General features: G+C 39.1%; 3 protein-coding genes across 6 annotated transcripts; 2 read left to right on the top strand and 1 right to left on the bottom strand.

The window, feature by feature from the left end:
• The first annotated feature begins 952 nt into the window (after positions 1–952).
• Positions 953–7,951, top strand: nup54 (nucleoporin 54). Of its 3 annotated transcripts, XM_029515891.1 has the most exons (15): positions 953–1,031; positions 1,371–1,478; positions 1,963–2,046; positions 2,248–2,283; positions 2,828–2,911; positions 3,205–3,363; positions 3,816–4,042; positions 4,148–4,335; positions 4,434–4,630; positions 4,723–4,777; positions 5,312–5,405; positions 6,072–6,179; positions 6,387–6,506; positions 6,724–6,834; positions 6,976–7,951. In XM_029515891.1, exons 1-15 carry the CDS (start codon positions 989–991, stop codon positions 7,102–7,104), a joined length of 1,743 nt encoding a protein of 580 aa, XP_029371751.1. In that variant the 5' UTR covers positions 953–988; the 3' UTR covers positions 7,105–7,951. The 3 variants fall into 3 exon arrangements, with proteins under 3 accessions (XP_029371751.1, XP_029371752.1, XP_029371753.1); XM_029515892.1 differs by lacking the exon at positions 2,248–2,283 and having other exon boundaries at positions 6,976–7,948; XM_029515893.1 differs by lacking the exons at positions 1,371–1,478; positions 2,248–2,283 and having other exon boundaries at positions 989–1,031; positions 6,976–7,950.
• Positions 7,952–8,229: 278 nt separating this feature from the next.
• Positions 8,230–14,863, bottom strand: ppef2b (protein phosphatase with EF-hand domain 2b). Of its 2 annotated transcripts, XM_029515644.1 has the most exons (19): positions 14,524–14,863; positions 14,108–14,177; positions 13,983–14,000; positions 13,829–13,837; positions 13,608–13,735; positions 12,980–13,034; positions 12,691–12,866; positions 12,454–12,568; positions 12,321–12,367; positions 12,074–12,240; positions 11,945–11,981; positions 10,921–11,070; positions 10,466–10,819; positions 10,192–10,377; positions 9,895–10,037; positions 9,695–9,801; positions 9,465–9,628; positions 9,270–9,357; positions 8,230–9,049 (listed from the first exon to the last, which is right to left on the bottom strand). In XM_029515644.1, the coding sequence occupies exons 2-19, from the start codon at positions 14,157–14,159 to the stop codon at positions 8,865–8,867; spliced, it is 2,181 nt and encodes a 726-aa protein (XP_029371504.1). In that variant the 5' UTR covers positions 14,160–14,177; positions 14,524–14,863; the 3' UTR covers positions 8,230–8,864. The 2 variants fall into 2 exon arrangements, with proteins under 2 accessions (XP_029371504.1, XP_029371505.1); XM_029515645.1 differs by lacking the exons at positions 13,829–13,837; positions 13,983–14,000 and having other exon boundaries at positions 12,980–13,735.
• Positions 14,864–16,397: 1,534 nt separating this feature from the next.
• LOC115052126 (bone morphogenetic protein 6-like) lies at positions 16,398–20,139 on the top strand. Its single transcript, XM_029516061.1, has 5 exons — positions 16,398–16,839; positions 17,347–17,504; positions 17,633–17,716; positions 17,909–18,039; positions 18,620–20,139. The coding sequence occupies exons 1-5, from the start codon at positions 16,742–16,744 to the stop codon at positions 18,761–18,763; spliced, it is 615 nt and encodes a 204-aa protein (XP_029371921.1). The 5' UTR covers positions 16,398–16,741; the 3' UTR covers positions 18,764–20,139.
• The last annotated feature ends 218 nt before the right edge of the window (positions 20,140–20,357 follow it).

Raw genomic sequence — 20,357 nt, 5'->3', positions numbered from 1 at the left:
CCAAAACACAGAAAGCACAACATTGATTATAAAGAGAGCTGTTTTGTTCCATATTTAAATCACAGTAGTAGCTCGGCAATTACTGCAAACTTTATCTGCTCATAGTTGTCAGTTTGTTTTGAAGTGTTGACTGTTAATACTGTTTTTATTGTGTACACATAAATAAAAATAGTTTTACTAAATGTGTCTTTTGATTTAAGCCCTTGTTTTAGGAACATGGATAATAGATATCATATAGGCTATAATAGATATAGCCAAACTGTCTAAATATTATTTAAGTCATTTATAAGTCCATCTTTCCTATTCTACACAAGGATGCAGAGCCAGAAAAAAAAACAGCTGTGTGATAGCAAAAGATGACAGCATTACATCACCAGACATGCTCTGCTGTCGCACAACCTGGTCCTGGAGATATGCAACAATAATAATAAAAAATAATATATACAGACTGTAGATGTATTATAAGACTATAAGGACCAAAGACTACAGATAGTTGTGCTGCTCAGTGTGATACAGTGTAACTAAAAAGCAGAATAATAGTTTACCTTTTTTTTTATTTATTTATATTGTCTTCTAGTTACACATTTCACCAGGGAAACTAGATATTTCCTGTTCAATTGTTTTGCTCAATCTGTGACTAATATAAATGAAAATACTATAATAAATCCTCTATTTGAATAATTGCATATTCATATATTCTGGATTTTTCGGAAGGGAGGCCAGGTATGTTTCATTTTGAAAAATAGCCAGGAAATTGGGTTTCATCGTGAGAACGCAGACTATCTAACACAAGGTATATTTTGAAACATAATATTATTTTTCAGGGAGGTTAGTGCTGTTTTCCCACACCAAGATGATCGACAGTACCTCCTGTCTTCCCTTGACCGGACTTCAGGGGGCGCTATGACGTCGTCATTGACAACTAGAAGAAGAAAAAGAAGCAGGAGGAGAAGAAGAAGAAGAGCAGACGTTTCCGGTAACAGTCAACATGGCGTTCAATTTTGGCGGTGCCACGGGCAGCACAGCAACAAGTAAGAGCTTTTTCTGGTTCTGATTAAATAGATTTTTTATTAAGTTGGAAGTCTGTCGTAAAAAAACTGTAATTCCGCTGCGGACAGTTTAGCAGAAAGCGTAAACAGTCAGCTGAAAGCTGTCATGACGCTGCCGCACCGTGAGAGCATGACATCCACCGGCTCATGATAACCTCAAAGACAAACATGTTGGAAGCCGTCCGGCCAGAAACGTCTTTTTAAAGTAGCCTGCTGTCATTATATTTGTCCTGTTGTGCCTCTTTAACTGGCTCTTATGGCTGGTAAAGGTGCCGTGGGGAGCTAACGCAGCTGAAGCTCTCTCTGTGTTTCCTTGTTAAGGTGCTCCTGGGTTCTCTTTCGGCTCATTTGGGGCCAAGACCACAGCATCTGCAGCTTTTGGCTTCGGCCCGGCGGCCACCACCACCACCGCCTCGTCCGGATTCGGCAGTAAGTCCCGGGACAGTTTTGCTATAGCCTAGCTCATGTTTATCCCCGTTGGGACTGTCTCACCCGTTTAAATCGTGTGATGGACTCACTCTCTTCCTATGTGGTTGACCACACAGCTTGACCTATCAGCTATTTTTCAAGTTATAAGCATGCCCTGAAACAGTATTATAAATTATGAGCACTGAAACTGGGTTTGCCTGGTGCAGTCACGGGGATCCTCCTGGTCATCAAACCATGTATGTGAGCCAATGTCATTCTTCATCTATTACCAAATAGATTGAAAGGTAAATATTGTGTAATTGTAGGTGACAAGACAAGTGAGCCCATGAATGTCTAATTTGGGAAAAATTATATGTAGCGTAATCGTTATTTCAATATTCCTGTTCTGTTTTATTCAACAATGCAAAGTCACGTGTGAATATGAGTCTAATCTTATACCATGTAACTGATGGTCTACATTTGTTTTTTTGCTCCTTCTCTGCAGCTCTTACAGCCCCTGGTTTTGGGGCAGCCACCACCACTGCTGCGGCACCAGCCACAGGATTTGGCTTTGGCTCCACCAACACTGGTAAGATGCTGCTTTAGATAGCACACAGTTTTTGTACTTTTTTTAAATTTTGTTTTAAGCAATGGATTTTTAAGGACTGACTTGTTTTTGCCCGTTTAATACATTTCTTTTACAATTAATGAGCCCATACGAAGCCTAAGTTCCTGTCATTTAACTCCATGTCATTCTCTCCTTCTTGCCACCTGCCTTCACTGGCTGCAGGATTTGGGGGGCTGGGAGCTGGAAACACCACGGCTGGTGGGTTTAGTTTTGGGGGGTTTGGTTTAAATGCCAACCCAGCAGCAGTCAGCTTTAATGTGGGGTGCTTTGGTACAGCAACCACCACTGGCACTGTTTTCAATTTTGGTAATAGCCTGGCTAGCACAGGTAGATGACCTTTGTGATTGATCACTCAGTACAGTCTGTGTCTGTAAACACACATTCTCATCCATTTTCACATCTATGTGGTGCAATGCTCTTCCATCTCACCCAGTGATTTATCTTCTAATAAAACGTAATGCACTATTGTTTCCAGTTGCATGAGGAGACAAAACGTGTAATCATGCACCCATTTCATTTGATTCCTTTCAAAAGTCTGTATATTTCCACCTTACATGTAAAAGAAATAAAAGAATACTTGTGAATGGAAAGAAAATATAATGTTCTTTACTATTAATCTTAGTTGGGATATTTCTCTCCTACTATATGTCAAATTGAAATTCAACATTGCAGGTCTTTCATTCTCTCATCTCTTTTAATGTCATACTTTCTATCCTCTCGCATAATTTGTTGTGTTTTTCAGGTGCTTTTGGTGGCTTTGGGACAACAACAACGGCTGCTGCACCAGGATCCACTTTTAGTTTTGCTACTCCCTCCAACACCACTGGTCAGAAAACTCGAAAACTATCTTCTTCTTTTTTTTTTGTCTTTTGTGTTTAAGGCAGACAACACTACAAGTCAAGGCATTTTCTCCAACTGTCCCAAAGGCTGATTCATATGCCCTCATACTTAACTTTGCATTGACACTTAGACTAGCTCATACAACATGTGTCCTCCTAGAAGGAACAAAGGACACCTGTATGCTAAGCCAGCAGCAGAATAGGTTTGTAGACTTAACTGGCATTCAGTATCATTATTTCAGATATTTTCTTACTGTGTTTGCACATTCTTCTATTTTAGGAGGCTTGTTTGGCAACACACAGAGCAAAGGGTTTGGGTTCTCTTCTGGGCTTGGCGCTGGTACCACTACTGGGCCAACAGCATTTGGGACTGGGTTGGGAACCACTGGCCTTAGTGGCTTTGGAGGCTTTAATATCCAATCAACTCAGCAGCAGCAAGGTAAGAGTCCAAAAAAAAAAAAAAAATTACTTCTGAATGAAGATTAAAAGATCACTACTTAACATAAGAGTTTATAGACCAGTAAATCCTTTTTCATCTGAACACATCATAAAACACAAGAGAGTTTGACTGAATTTTTGCACTGATTCAGAAACACAGCAGGCTTCCCACAGCCTACCACAACTTTACCAAGGGCACTGTACATCTTTCTCATCAGCAGAGGGCAATGAGAAGCTGAATGAAAGATTTAGACTTGGCTGGCATCAGTCCAATAGAGGCCAACAAATAAAACTTGAGTTTCAAAGAGAATAAAATTGGGCAAATGTTTAGAGACCTTTCAGAAATTCCAAATATAACCCTTATTTAGATAGATAGGGTTATTTTTTAGATTTGTCCTATTAACATAAAGTTCTTTTAAAAAATTTAATTTTACCTCTCCGTCCATCCACCAGGAGGCTTGTTTGGCCAACAAGCCCAGCAGCAAGGTCAGGCTCAGCCCACCCAGCTGTACCAGCAGGTCACTGCTCTGTCAGCTCCCACCTTGTTGGGAGATGAGCGTGACTCCATCTTAGCAAAATGGAACCAGCTGCAAGCATACTGGGGAACTGGGAAGGGCTACTACAGCAACAACAATCCACCTGTGGACTTAACCCTGGAGAACCCATTCTGCAGGTTCAAGGTAAAAAAAAAAAAAAAAAAGTCTATCAGACAGGTTGGAAGTGTTGTTTGATTCATTTAATGTTGAGCATCATATGGCAGCCATTTTGCTTATTGTGTTTTCTAGGCAGTAGGCTATAGCTGCGTCCCAGTGAGTAAGGATGAAGATGGTTTAGTGGTCTTGGTTCTCAATAAAAAGGAAGCTGATGTACGAGCACAGCAGCAGCAGCTGGTAGAGTCTCTCCATAAGGTCCTAGGAAGCAACCAAACACTTACTGTCAATGTCGATGGTGTGAAAGCCTTACCAAGTGACCAGTAAGTGTCTGTAAGATGTCATATACTACTACTGCAACACATGTTTTCTTAATTAATCTGAACAAATGAGGAGTCATCATGTGTCATCTATCCCTCAGAACAGAGGTGATCATTTATGTGGTGGAGCGTTCTGCCAATGGCACCTCCAAACGGATTCCTGCCACCACACTGTTCAGTTATCTGGAACAGGCCAACATCAAGGTCCAGCTCACACAGATTGGAGTGTCCATGTCTGTCACACGCACAGAGCTGTCACCAGCACAGCTAAAGCAGCTGCTGCAAAATGCTCCTGCAGGTACATGTATTGTCATGCCTCATCATCTCAACAAATTGTCAATTTTCAGATTTTAATAATTTAATTATAACTAAGATGTTGCCTCTTACTAGGAGTCGACCCTATAATTTGGGAGCAGGCCAAGGTAGACAACCCAGACCCAGAGAAGTAAGTTGGCCGTGTGGTCAAGGTTTTCTATTAATAACAGAAAGCTTTCCTAGCCTTTTCTATTTTCCTATTATACCACTCACTTTGCTACAACTGATGTCAACAAGAAAGAAGAAATGGACATAATGTAGCTGTTACTGTTATTGTGGCCTGAAATGAGCAACAAGGTTGGAAAACACAGGACTAAAAATGGTTTTCATGCACCTCTTTTTATTTTGTACAACTTTACATATAAGAAAGTGAAGTTGTGCTGTTTTGTTTTTTGTTTTTTTTTTTGTATTTTGTTTTAAATAACGGTGTGCACATGCTTATCCCATCTTGACAATGACATCTTCACATTTATCTTGTGCAATATGAAAAATTAAATATGATGTAGCAAAATTAGGCTTAACATTACTTATTTTCAAGCTAATTTGATGACAAGAGTTAAATTACTTTGGTCACTGATGGTCTCCTGATCAATCGAATGGTTGGTACAACACAGATTCTCTTCTTTTTGTTTGTTTATTGTCTTATTTCTCTTTTTTCCCTCAGGTTGATTCCAGTGCCAATGGTGGGATTTAAGGAGCTATTTTGCAGGCTACAGATCCAGGAGCAGATGACCAAACAGCATCAGACAAGGGTGGATGTAAGTGAAAATACTGCTGCTTTAGTTCTAGTATTAGGATGCTCAATATTAAACAAAACAAAAAAAAACAAAACATTTCACTGGGCATGGCACATAGCCCTCAGATTATCAACAAAGGAATTTAGAGGTGGTGTCAAGGACAGAGTACACAGATGTCCAATTCATGCTAGCTGCCAACAGGTTGCTGAGAGCTGAAATTAGTATTGCAAACACAGCTGCAAGTGCAGGATTCAGGAATTCCAAAAATTATTCTGATTTATAACAGTAACCCAATATATTGCAACAGTATAATAAAATTAATAGTCGCCTAATAAAATTTTCCATGAATTTGGTTTTTGATACAAGGACATTTACACCAGATGTATAGCAGTCAAGTGCTCATGGTGGGTCCCTGTCGCCACGATGCAAAGGAAATATTATGAGTACTTGCAAGACAAATGCAGTCAGCCGGTGTTGCCAAGAAAAGCACTTTTAAGTAAACATAGAATTATCATGCATTGCTGTTATTCTGTCTCTGTCTACCGCTGATAAAGTAAAAGTAGCAATGCAGAGATTGTTTACAGCTTCATGGTGCAAAAGTAAAACCTGAAATCTGGGAAATGCTTAACATGGTAACAGTTTTCCTCCTCCCTGATTTCATTCACACACACACATTTGGTTCTACAGATTATCTCCAATGACATTAGTGAACTGCAGAAGAACCAGGCGACCACAGTGGCAAAGATTGCTCAGTACAAGAGGAAGTTGATGGATCTGTCTCACAGAGTGCTGCAGGTAGCGGCCTCATTTTTTTTTAATCTATTTTAATTTATTTGTTAAATGGATATTAAAATTAACTGTGATAATAGTCAACCTGAGTATGGTATAATAACGTCATGGTGTTTGAATTAATACGTTAAACACAAACTGCATTTTCCTGTTTTATCTTTCCTGCCTTAGTCATTCTATTTTATCTATCACTACTCCTTGATTTCATGGCAGGTGCTGATTAAACAGGAGATTCAGAGGAAAAGTGGTTATGCTATCCAAGTGGATGAAGAACACCTCAGGGTGCAGCTGGACACTATTCAGTCTGAACTCAATGCCCCCACACAGTTCAAGGCAAGTCTAGCTAAACTGGAGCCATTCGAAATGCTCACTGCAAAAGTTTCTTTTTCCATTCATATGCCAAGATTGGACTCAGAAAACAAAACATTTAAGATGTATGTAGAATGTATTTCATAATGCAGGTGACCATTGTGCTGGTATGCGATATAAGGCCACTACTTGAGACTAAATCAATATTGGAGATTTAATAGTATTTTGTGTTATCTTTCAGGGCCGCTTGAATGAATTGATGTCTCAAATCCGGATGCAGAACCACTTTGGAGCCGTTAGATCAGAAGAGCGCTACAATGTTGACGCAGACCTTCTCCGAGAAATAAAACAGGTGAAAGTCAGAAAATTTACAGAACTGATTTTATTTCTACATTACTTTTCACTGCGCACTTGAGGATTTCTAGACCTCACATTCATCTCCAGAAAGTTATGGCATCAACTGAAACACTGTTTAATTTTCTTTCATTTTCAGCACTTGAAACAGCAGCAGGAGGGCTTAAGTCATTTGATCAGTGTCATCAAAGATGACTTGGAAGACATCAAACTTATAGAGCACGGGCTGAATGACAGTGGACACATGAGAGGAGGCATCCTGAGCTGAGTCTACCAAACTATCACACACCTGTGCTTTGACTCTCATTTTAACAATTTGCTGAAAAGGGGGGAGGGCATCAGTCACAAAAGGAGGCCAATGTGTCCTTGTAATGGATTCATCTTTAAACAATATCTTGCCTGTTCCCAGGAGGGAATCTGAGCATATTTTTCCATGAAGATCAATTTGGTATAAATGCTCCATCACCAGTTTGGCAGGTTTATCAGGACATTTTCCAATGTAGTGTACCAGCAGCACAGTGGCTGGTTAATCTTTGTGGACTGATATAGAAAGATTAATGCAAAGACACAACATCATCTAATAATATCTGGCTTCCCTCATGCCACGTTAGATTACAGATATGAGGCATGTGACTGGCATGTAGACAAGTCATGAGATTGTGTGTCACGATTGAATACTTTGTAAATACATCTTTGTATTTCTTTTTTATGCTTATAGAATATAATTAAAATTTCGTTTAAATTGACAAGAAGTTTTTCACTGCACCTCTTTCTTCGTGTAGATACTTACTATATTTAATATATAATATATATATATAATCTAAAGATGTTGCATGCATTGCTTGTGTTTTCCTCAGCTCTTTCCGACATCTCATCAAAGTAGAGCTTGAGTTGATAGGATTCATGTTCTGGATTTATATCCCAACAAGGATGAAAGACTGATTGGCAGTTGAACTGAATAAGCAGCTTTCAGAAAGATCCCCGCGGGCAGAGGGCTCACCCACATCCTAAAGGTCTGAATCACACAATGGTTTGGAGATGGAAATGTACTTGTTTACATCTTTGAATTTGTGACTGGTGACTGACTGATAAGTTTACAAAATAATTAACCAAAAATCATTTCATTTTGGAACACTTTAATCACAGTTATGGACTGATTACACACAGGACATGTAGTGTTAAGGAATAAATTCTTTAGTTTGTGTTTTTTTTTTTTTTTTTTAACTTTGAATTCCATCTGAGAAAATTTCTAAAGTTTCCTTTGTCAAACCCTTTTTATAAGAATGCATGTTGCTCTTCTATAAGATAGTTGGACTCATTAGCGACAGTTGGAGGGGAAAAAAAACAATAAAAATCAAGATGAGATGTAGTATATATTTTTTTTTATTCCACACGTGACAATTCTCTTGCCAAAATTACTCAGAGTACAACTTTACTACACACAGTTCTTTGGCAGATTCAGATGTGTTTTGCTGGTAACTGCTAACGAAGCAGAGGTCATACAAGTTCCCAACACTCCACATTTTTTCACATTAAAAACTTGTGACAGCCATGGCTGACTCAGCTCAGTTTTGTGTAGCTTTCACCGAAGCCACAAAAGGCTCTAAGCAACCTTGTCACATATGCTGTTACTTTTCAATACCTGTAGGCCTACTTAGTCATGTTTCAGTGCAGTTCCTTTCATTAATAACTTTCCTGTGCTGCTCACTTAGTATTAGGAAAGGCAAAAACAGCAATGTAGGTATTTAGATGGAAAACTAAAGTGGTGGATAATCAAGTTATCTTGAAAATCCGCCTTACTCTTCTTGGCTGAAAAACAAATATGTTTAAAAAAAAAAGAAGACAAGTCTAAGAGGTAGAGAAGATCTAGTTTACCCTCAAAAAAACAATGGTGATTACTGTCAATCATAAAATAATGTAGACAAGATAGTGACCATGTCATTTTCCACAATGAGAATCCGGACAGTTCCTGGTGTTCTCTAGAAAACAGATCAGTAATTACGGCAGCTAAGTCTCAGGTCCAGGCTCTCAGGTGTGTGCAGAGAGGTCCACCAGCCGGAATGCCTCCATGAACTCATTGATATCAATACTCCCATCCTTGTTGAAATCGATGCTATGGGCCAGGTCTGTGATAGTCTCATCACTGATCTCAGTCTTAATATGAGAACAAAGGAGTTTCCAGGTCTGACGAAACTCCTCCAAAGAGATCAAACCTGGATGGAAATGGGACAAGAGGTTCCTGTTTCAGTTGGTTTTAAAGGGGGTTTGACTGAGAAATGTTGTTTACATGCATTCATATCTGAAGAGTAGCTCAGCCACTTATAAAAAATAAATAAATAATAGAGGTGTTGAATTTTCAGCCAAGTAAAAAAAATGGGCACAATGAATAGGTAGAAAAAGGAAAGAATGAATGAGTCGAAGATGCTTACTGACCTGAGTGATCTGTGTCGATGATTCGGAAGACGGTTTCCAGGTTGGAATGGTTTTTGTATATGGTCTCTAGGATACTATTGTCGGATATCTGTAATTAGAAATCCTTCATGATTCTATAACTCGGTGTCTGAATTGTAGAAACAAGGAGTAAAGCACACAAAGACAACATACTAATGTGCGTGAAATAAGGCTGACCTCTAGTTTGGGCTCAGTAATGGAGAGCTCCCTTATCCACTGCTGGTAGTTCACCATGCCGCACTGGGAGCTGCTGACGAGCTGAGGGCGCAGCACCCTCCAGGGCAGGCTCAGCTTCAGTACGCTCTCTGTGGCACTGGCCCAGTGCCTCAGAGAGATCATCCCTGGATACAGTGGGTATTGAGTTATTCACATTCTGATAGACTGTGATTGTAATTTTTGCAAAGTACCTGTGTTGTTAGGGTCGAACTCCTGGAAGGCAATGATGAGATCTGACTTGTGTACAAACAGTTGCTCCCTCAGCGCTCGCAGAGCTGATCTCTCTGTCCAACCAACACTGACAAAGAGAAGTTAGAGGGGGAAAAGGTATTTAAATCTCTTTTCAACCTGTTTTCTGTCCTCTTAAATTTGCCTTTTATGCATTGTTTACCTTTGCCTCAGCGTGAGCTCCCTGGTCGTCTTACTGGCTTGATACTGATTGAAATGTGGGACCAGATCAGGGCCCATTCTGATGTAGGCGCCCCTATTACTCCCCACCTCATAGTAATTAGACGCTGAAAATATAGTCAGCACCTGATGGTAGCAGAAGCCATTTAATAAATCATCTGACTGAATTAAATGAGAGGGTTGAACATCTTCACAGTGTTTAATCAGCAAAAGCGCAGTTGCCTCCATATTCAGTATTCCACCTTAAACTCTACTTTTTGTCCCAGATCTTTGTGTTTACCTTCCGGTTGTGGCAGAACTCATAGCCATCCTGTTTGCACTCATGGGAGCGAATGAGGAGCTGCAGGTTGTGTCTTCCGAGGACTTCCTCAGTGACATCTGGGCCCCAGTAGCAGCCTCCACCTCGCACCTTATTAGGAATGCAGCCATTTTGAGGCATGGGGTCACTCCACAACACATCCACTATCTGAGTGGAGGAATTGGTCAGAGTGAAAAAACAAAACAAAAAACTACATGAACAGCAGCTGGGAACCATTTTCTTTTCAATCACTCACCTGTTTCCATCCATGCTCATCAGCCTCCACTGTCTCTCCGGGCTCTGGGTCTGAGTCAGAGTCAGACTTCTGTAGCTCTCCATAGCACTGGTCAAAGCCAGCCAGCCTGCGCCTTCTCTTCAGCTCCTCCTCCACTGACCAGTTCACCTGACCACTCACGGGGAGATTGTGCAGAGAACGGCGTGGCAGATTGTGCCTCTGAGCCGGTGCCGAGCTGGGGTAAGTCAGAGAACACACTCGACGTCGGCCCTCCACTGGTCCTCCGGACTCCCTGCTGTTGTTATTCATCATCTGAAACTTGCTGCAATTGGCTGCATGATGAGCTGGCTTAGGATGCCTGAGGGCCGACACGTACTGAACACATTCAAAAATAAAACAGACATGTTTTCAGATGATAATTCTAGATTTGCTGCACAAAATTCACTCATTTAGTTGATGCTTAAAGCCGCCCTCACTCTGTGTCTGTCCACTTGGCTGAGTGTGTCCAGGTCTGTGGTGTCAGAGATCCCTCCGTGAACAATCAGCACCTTGTGGTCGATCACTGTGGCCAGAGGCAGCCAGCTGAAGATCTTCTGGAGAAGCTTGAGGATCTTCTTCCCATGCACCTGCGATGGCATGTACACAGTTAGTTGGATTATTATTCTTAGCTCCATTGATGACACTGTCTATCTGTTGGCTCAGACTGAAATATCTGAAAAATTAATGGATTGCCCTGAAACCTTTCTTCTATCCACTAATTTGACCAATGACCAGACACCTTTCAAATGTTAAACCCCAATGCACTCATCAATCTCTGTCTGACTTCAGAAGCGTGTCCAGGCCATTCGGTGTTTTAAAACAGCTCACTAAATTCAAGCTGTAGTCTCATTAGCTCATGTAAACGCTGAGTGATTACAGTGTAACAAGGTTGGCGTTTTTTTTTTTTTTTTTATCATGCTTTAAATACAAAGACATTCATTCAGTCTGTCCTCTGATGATAAGAAACATACAGAACATTCTTTAACCCTCGGTTCTTGTGCCAGTTAGCATTAAAAAGGCTCATAGGGGGAGACAGATGCGATGTTTCACTTTTCTGCTGGCAGACAAACTCTTTTGTCTTCTTCAGATATTATGAAGTAGGCATGCTGTTACAGATACAGTCTGAAGGCCACTTTTACACATGCAAATTTGAAATAGATAAAGATGGAAAAAAGTGAACATGCTTTGTATTTGACTTGATTTTTATTTCCATATTATTCCACATTATATTTTCGCTGGCGCTCAATTGAACAATGTGGTAAAACCTGTACATCTCAACTCACTTTGTCATGTCACTTTGACACCTATGAAGACAATATGTGGTGTCAATATAGTATTGTAATATTTTTATATCCATAAAATGAGCTTAATGATTTTCAATACCTTTATAATATCTTTAAATTGTATGACTAAGTACTATAATGCTAAGATTCAAAACAAAATACAAAAGGATACACCTACCCTGTACTTTCCCAGAACTTCTTTAGTGAAACCATATCTGAAAACAAGATGAAAAAACACCCAAAGAAGCCGGTTAAAACAACAGCGACAGCCATTAATGAATCAGAATGCATTGTGCATGCCTTTTACCTCAGGTTAACAATGTGGTCTTCATGGTTCCCTCTGTTCAGATAAATGTCATTAGGATAGACCAGCAGGAAGCCAAAAAGGATGAGCAGGATCTCTAAGGAGTTTTTACCACGATCCACAAAGTCTCCGTTGAAGACATACGGCTTCTCAGAGGACGGCAAACCATTCTGGACAGATTCAAGTTCAAGGTGTAAAGTAAGTGATCATCACTCAGTCACAAAGTGTTGATTTTCCATGTTGTGAATACCTTATAGAAGATGAGCAGCAGATCTTCAAGCTGCCCATGTAAGTCTCCTGTGTAGGAAGAAATAACGTCAACATGTACATACTCAGTGTTTCTGGGAAAAATATAAGCAAAGGAAAGGTCTGCTGTCGTGTACCACATATGGTAATCTCCTTTGTGTGGCAAGTGGTGACATGATTGATATTTTTAAGAATCCTTAGACATCTCCATGTCTCTCCAAGGAGTTGCAAAATGTATCGAGCATGGAGCTGCTACTGGTAAAAAGGAAACAAGTATGAATAAACTGTGAAGAAGAAGAAAGGTAATCATTAGAAACTTTTTTATTTGCTTCTGGAATCAGCTATGGTTGCACTTGAGGAACTTGTGTGCCTACTTGTTTGTGCCTGAATGCTTCCACCAGTTTTGACACCCCACAGAAGGTCAAGGGGAAGGTCAGATGGGGGCCGCTGTAGCTGTCAGGTACCTCAATGCTCTTGTAGCAAAAATATCTCTCCCATTCTGTGTCACGACAAATTTCGTTCTCACGAAAGAGGTGAGATATTAGGTTCCCTGCCCAGAGAGGGAAAGACAGAGAGGAGAAAACCACTCACTATCTCGCCATCAATAATTGCGTGAATTCCACAAATTAGTTAATTAAAACAGGAATTGAGTAAGTCTCTTACTTTCACTGCTGGCCGGGGTAAAGTGGTCCATCAGAAAGCCAAAAAAATTGTAGAGCTACAAGAAGTAAAAAGAGAAATCTAAAGTGGAAGGTTAATTCAAAATAAAATATACATAAGGTGACAGCAAAGTATTGGCTCAGGCTAAAAGCTAGCATCAGGATGCTAACAAATGCTCAAATGACAACAATAGCATGTTAATGCTTTTCAGGTATGATGTTGACCATGTTCACCGTCTTTAAAACGAATTTCAGGCTCAAGTTCATTCGGTCCTGAGGTTTTTATCCTATTGCCTATTTGAATTAGAAGAAATATTAGGCTCATGGTTTTAAAAGTCCACGGTAGCTATCAAGAGTCATCATCTATTGGCCATCTGCACCAAGATAAATCAAATATGTTACTCTGAGCCACATATCAAGTTTGTGGTTATGCCATAGGACAAGTTTAATGAAAAATATTCATTCATTTGTGCTCTGGGAACCATGAATATCAGTGATAATCCACCCAGTAAATGCTGAGATATTTTCAAAAGTGCCAAACAGACATTAACGTCCACCTTCAACATGTCTAAAAAAAAGTGTATTTTGTTATTGTGGAAGGTAACAGTAATTTCTGTTCTGTGTAACTTCACCTTAATCTGGTTTTGCTCTCCTGCATATTCAATAGATTGGAAGATGTTCCACGTGCACCTGCGCCTCATCTCCAGCCGGGCCACATACCGGCGGTACCAGCGCTGGATCAACAGAGCCGCTCTGATTGCTGAGGACAAGCAGAGTAAGAGGTATTACGCTTAACTGCTGAGCTAAGCTTCATTCATCATTCACTATGTCAGATCTAGACTCAAACACTCACCAGTGGCAGCTTCACGCGGTGCCAAAAAAAAACCAAAAAAACAATTACAGATTGCTAAATTAATTTGGGAAATAATTTAGACTTTTTTCTATGTAGTTTTGAACACATTTGAAAAACATAAAGATGAAATTTAATCAAGGAGGTATTTATTTACCTGGAACTGAGATTCTCACTAAAAAATTATGAGGAAAAATAATGACAGATGAAATTATTGTAGGATTGTGAACATTTCTTAGAAAACTTACTTATTCACTAAAATTATATGGATAAAGGCTGTACCTCTGTCATGTTTTTTCAGCTGTGCTTCTGATTTTCCCATGCCACATCCCATGACCCTTTGCTGTTTTCACTGTCAGAAACAAAAATACTTCCATGTGTGACTGAGATATCTGACCTTGTGTTTTGCAACCTGGGAGCATAGCAATAATATATTTCTATGTATACAATATGAACATAATATAATAACACATTATCTTATCAATGTCACCAAACATTTTGATATTAGGAAATCATGATTAAAATGATCAGTTTGAAACATAAACAACAAAATAAATCTAAATACATTTGAAAACTACAGTGATGGACAATAACTGGGCAACATCAAAATTTTATAGATACAACAATAACTGTATTTAAAATTAAAAAATATAAATGTTACAAAACTAAAATACTGGATTGGCCTAAAGTAACCTTACCTGGCCACTCTACCTTTTTTTCATCACCTCCTCTCAGTCCTTCTGCATCTTTACATTTTGTTTTTCCCCATAATTTTTTAAGCCACTCATTATTTCTTTAACGTTTCCATTTCCATAATACATCAGCATGTCCCAGTTTCTGTAATGTAAAAAAAAAAGAAAAAAGAAAAAAAAGGATGTCTCCCTCTCTGCAGCTACACACGCTCAGTAATCACAAACACGTACTGACTTAAGGCCGGTGAACAGAAGAGCAGAGTGTCTTGGAAAGGCCTCGTGATCGCTTAAACAAAACAAGATACAAGTGGATTAGGATTAAACCCTTACTACTGCCCAGTATCTATGCTGAATCAACGGGTGAGGGCTCTGATAAAGGGCAGCAACTGTTTTTGAAAGGAGGTCCTGGCCTCGGCTCAAGTTGTGTCATCATTTGTAACGAATGTGACAGCTGTTAAAGTCAATATACTCTAGCTGTCTGTATTAACAGTTTACTCCCCACCAGTTAATCTGACCATATTATTCTATATAAATAGAGATACATTTATCAAACATAAGTAATGAAGAAAAATGAATTAAGATAGTAAAAACATAACAATATAAGGTAGTGTCTATATGTCTCCTTAGATAGACTAAAGATAAAATAGTATAGATAAGAAAAGATAAATTCATGATTTTTTCAATATTCCTTCCAAGGTCCTGCAATATAGTTTAATCAAAACATATAACCTCACATTCAGCTTCAGCTTCATAAGAATTGCACGTCTGAGTGTGGAGCTGTGCATTTTCAAATGTATCCTTATACTATTATTGCTCACAGGTAAGTTTCTCTTAATGTATCTTCTCTATCTTGCTACATATAATCCTCCCAGCCGGGAGCAGTGTGACTCCCAACTGGAAAAGAAGAAGGAAGTGGTGGGAGACATCTGGTACTCAAGGACTATGCCCATTAATGCAGGGTGGTAAGAGCTCCAAAGCTGCAGTATCTCCCAGTGGCCTCACTTTATGGTCACATGCTTATATGTCTGACAAGCATTTGCAAACTTTTTTTTTTTTACCCTGCTATTATAAATGCGCATAAAAAAAACATATATTATAAATCATTAACATATATAACTTCATTCAGGAAAAAAAATCCTAACCTTTCCTTAAATCAAAACATGACCGCACCTTAACCAGCTGCTAGTGCCTCTCACACAATGATGTATTAACAGTAATGTCGATCTTCATACAGCTGTTGAGACCTGTTAACTATCTTTGGCAAGACTGCATTACATATTTGTGTTAAAATGCCCAGACAGGTTATGAGAGACACTTAAGTTCAGAATTATCCTCAGTGATTTCTGTCAGTCAGTCTTGTATCAGCTTGTACTGAGCATCTCTGGAGCCGTGTTCATGATTTATGGGTTAAGCTGGAAAAGAGTCGGTGAATACCTGCTTCATAATTTTTCTCTGGAGAATTCTGCTTTTCATGTTCGGCCAAAAATTGGGTTGGAATTGAAATTGCAACTAAAGTACCCAAATGCAGCAATTAGTGGACAGGTTTTGTTTTATAGTTCTGTTTGGAAGTGTTATATGACATCCCAAAGTTTCTGTGCATAGTAAATACGTCGGTAAATTTTAAGGAAAGGTGACTAAAAGAAGTCACGAGGCATCTGGGAGAGTAATGAATCAGTGTAGCACATAGGTCATGGATTTGAATATTTAATTTAGAATAAATAGAGAACACTCCAATGTGCAGTAGGAACAAGTTATAATGTATTCATGAGATAATGATGGTGGGTTATAAAGGTACATAAAGTATGTAAAGGGTAAAAGACAGACTGTTCAAAGCGCCTTTCTTTGTCAAAAGGAAGTTTGCTTGGCTCACAGTGGGTATGTACAGTATGTCTTACTGTAGTAAACCTGTATACATATGTGCTATTTGGGTATTTTGGCCCCTTCCAACCTCAGTCCTGGCCGTTTGCCCTCCACGAGATGATTCTCCTCTTACTCTCTCACACAGGACAAGGGAGAAGACAACAATGTTAAGTATCTCAAGGCCATGCTGGGACACAGGAAGATAAAACCCAGGTTCCCAGGCTTGATTAACAACACCTAGGACATCATCCCCGTCTCTTCGCTCCTGAATCCTCCAGATACCAGACACATTAACCCAACAACAGCCCTTTCATCGACTCAGAATCAGTGCATCGAGTCAGGTAGACCATCCAGCTCATCCACTATGTCCTTTTCACTGATTGTGAAGACGATACTCCTGGGCTCTTCACTGGTAACTGCATTTGTCTTGCAGCCATCCAGTCACTCAGTTTCCCATCACAGGTCAGTATTTAATTAGTTTACACCAAGCCGGTATTGGCAGCTTGTGTGTGTCTGTGCAGTGTTTCGCTTGACTTTTCTTTGCTTGCAATGAACATTCAAAACCATCTTTAAAAAGTCTTGTGGTCAGGTTACTATATTTTTAAATAGCCTCACTGTTCTAGGTTAATATCGATAGGCAATATCAGATCTCATATCCTTGGATCTGTATCATGCATGTGTGCTGAGACCTTTTCTCACGATTTACAGAGTTATTAGATTCCATCATGCAGTAAAATGTGCAGAGATATGACACATTGCTCATTCATGTCTAATCAGTCTGCTTAAAACAAGATGTTGCTTCCATCGTTATCTAAAATGGATAGTAAAAGATTAAGTAATGCATTGTCTGCCTGGACTTTAATGTTAATTATAAATTTTAATTGTTTTGGAAAATGTCTTTCATGTCTATGTGTTCTGTTTCATACATTTTTTCACATTATATTTCAATGCAATTCTGTCTGTGATGAGGTGCCATGCTGAGTCTCTGCAGTCCATCAGAAAGGATCTCCTCAGAGCTCTCAACCTGCAGGTTGAGCCATGGCTGCCTGTTGGTGGGCTGGATGCTGTTAGAGAGCAGTGGCAGAGCACTCTCAACATTGCCTCTCACAAAGCCAAGGACACTGAAGGTAAATGGAACACAAAATACCTTGAAAACTCTCTAGTTCCCACATTTTTCCAGCATTTGTGGATTTTTCTTTTCTTTTCTTGACCAAAGGTCTAAATCATTCCTGCTTCTTTTTCCATCTTATTCAAGCTGCACCTGTCTCTGTGTCAGCTGATAGTGGAAACAGTACGAGCCTGAAGTGCTGCTCCATGGCCTCTGAGATCTTCATGAAAGGTACGCAACATTATGTGTGGCGGTTCAGTATAGTGTTTGTGCATCCACGCTGTCATGCATTTATACACACGGAAAAATATATCCATTACACAGCGCTGTTCTCTCTGCGCCTGTGTTGGTTTTCAACACCCTCATAGAAAAGCAGTTGGAAATGAAATGAAAATTAAATATATCCATTGCAATGTTTGTTAGATCTGGGCTGGGACAACTGGATGATCCAGCCTTCCAGGCTCACCGTTGTTCATTGTGCACTCTGCAACCCTGACGTGAACCCTGTGCAATGCCCGTTGTCCCAGACAATTGTGCAGGATGCCGGCTCAGAGGTATAATTCTCTGCAAACCCCAGTTCGTTTATATTGCATTGATTTACATGTCTGAATCTGTAGACGAGTAGAAGCATAGTTGCTGCTGCTGGCGTCACAGAGGCGAAACCGGTGACATGTAAATAAACCTGTGTTCTCACTACCAACATGAACATGCTTTTCCAAATACCAGCCAAGATACTTCCAAGAAAATTTGTCTACCAGAAAACTAGTGATAGAATCAAATACAGCTGCATAACTACAGCACAGAGGGCTCACTGTGAACTGTCCCTGGTTATGTGAAGTAACTCTCATTAAATTTATATTTCATGTCATATGTTCATGTGTATGCAGTCCTATGAAAGGTTTTGTTTATTGTTTTTCTTTCTTTCTTATGTCAGTAATGCCTCTACAGTAACACACAACTCATTTTTGCATTATTTCGCATTGTCAGTTTAAATGTCTTTTACTTCAGCTTGACTCTAACAAGCTAAAATTTGTATCTTGGAAGAATTTTTTTTTTTTTTTCTGTTAATATTTCAGTGCAAGACAATCTGACTATCTGGCAATCAAGCTTTGTCTTCTTGCCATTCTCCTGCAGGTGCCATGTTGTCAGCCCAACTCCCAGGAAATGGTTCCTGTTGTCTACGTGAATGAGTTCAGCACCGTGGTCATTTCTTCTATGCAGCTGACTCGCAGTTGCGGCTGCACTCCTGGAGATATCCAGCAGCCCAGCAAAGAGTAAAGTTTGTTTATGCCAAAATAACTCTCTCAAACACCATGCTGCTTCTGTTGATTATTTCTGTTGGGTTTTATGTATTATCTTAGATTGTTATAATGTGTATTCAACTGTAAGCTTGAAAACCTAACCAAAGGCTTAGCTTTGCATTCCTGTTTCTCAGCTATAACCAGAAAGATGATAGAAGTGACCTCATAGATTTGTTGAAGCATTCGAACATAACCCATAACCTGACCAATTATTACAATTATTTTTCAAATCAATGTTTTTATTTTGGTAGTGGGATGGTGGATGGGCAGGATTATATGGCTCAGTCACACATTTTTGCTCTCATATTACAATCTACATTTATGTGCCATTTAATTTAAAAACTTGCTACCAATCAAGTTTGCATAGAAAACAAAAGAAACCCAAATTTGTCAATAAATCTAAGTATGCTCATGGCAACAAACTTTGGAAACCACATTGGGAAAAATATTTGGCCCATGTATGATGAATGCAACCAGTGTATCTTGAAATAAATCTCAAGTGGGCAGGGTGCTATTTAAAGTTACAAAGTGTTCCCTCCAAAAATGTGAGACGGTCCTGAGCCAGATCCTCTCCCAGACCCACTGACTGTTGTCTGATCTGTGAAATTACTCTTTCCTCTTATGGAAAAAGAATTAGCTTTAATTCTAACAGGCACATGAAATTAGGCCACATAATATATTCTCAATGTGGCAAAACTGTAGTTAAAATGTAGAGATTTTAACCTTTTTCTAGGGAGTTTAAGAGGAGAAAATGTGAAAAGCAACTGTGGGTAACTTAGCTGTTCTTGGTTATCTGAAAGACATAAGAAAACATAGTTTGGTATCATGTTGTTGGCAAAAGGAAATATATTTTGGTCCATCATCTTGCAGTGTTTAATACTTAGTAAATTAATATGATCAAATATCTAATCAGAAGAAGTAAGTCCTGGCAGATAAAATATAATCCAACCAAATGGGCATCCATATGTTTTTATTTGTTCTAAAACAAATGACCAGTTCATTATTTTTACTTTAAGCATGTTGCTGTCTGCTCTATTATGTTCAATCCAAAGAATGTTTTTTGAGTTGTATAATGTTTGATTTTTAAAATATTTTTTTTTATCTGTGTTCTTCATCTACATCTTATTACTTACTTATTACCCATTAGCTACTTTTTTTAAACAATGATTTGTTGTTTGGTGGTATCCTCACACTCATTTTACCAAGTTATCTCACCGTTTACTTTTACTTTTACGTTTTTTTCACAAGTGAAATGCTCCAAATGGAGCGATATACCAGTTCAACTTAATCAATACACTTAGACCAAATGCAGACTTCTTATTCATGTCTACATTTTTATTTTAATAAAGATTATTTGAATTTAATGTTTTGTGCTTTGAGAAATTTTTATTTCGGACAAAAGCTGGATTGATTCTTTTAAAGATTTTGTTAAAAACAGTTCCTTGTGACAGGTTTCCAAAGATTACATGCCTGATAAACAGTGACACACAAACTCTAGAGGGAGGAAAATAGCAGATGAAGTATTTTGGCACTGTACTCCAGAAAACCAGGCGCTGGTCAGGGGACTTGCT

The sequence above is a fragment of the Echeneis naucrates genome, chromosome 12 (assembly GCF_900963305.1).
Source record: "Echeneis naucrates chromosome 12, fEcheNa1.1, whole genome shotgun sequence".
Taxonomy (NCBI): Eukaryota; Metazoa; Chordata; class Actinopteri; order Carangiformes; family Echeneidae; genus Echeneis; species Echeneis naucrates.
Note: the sequence above shows the minus strand (reverse complement) of the source record. Positions and strands in the feature narration are given on the sequence as shown.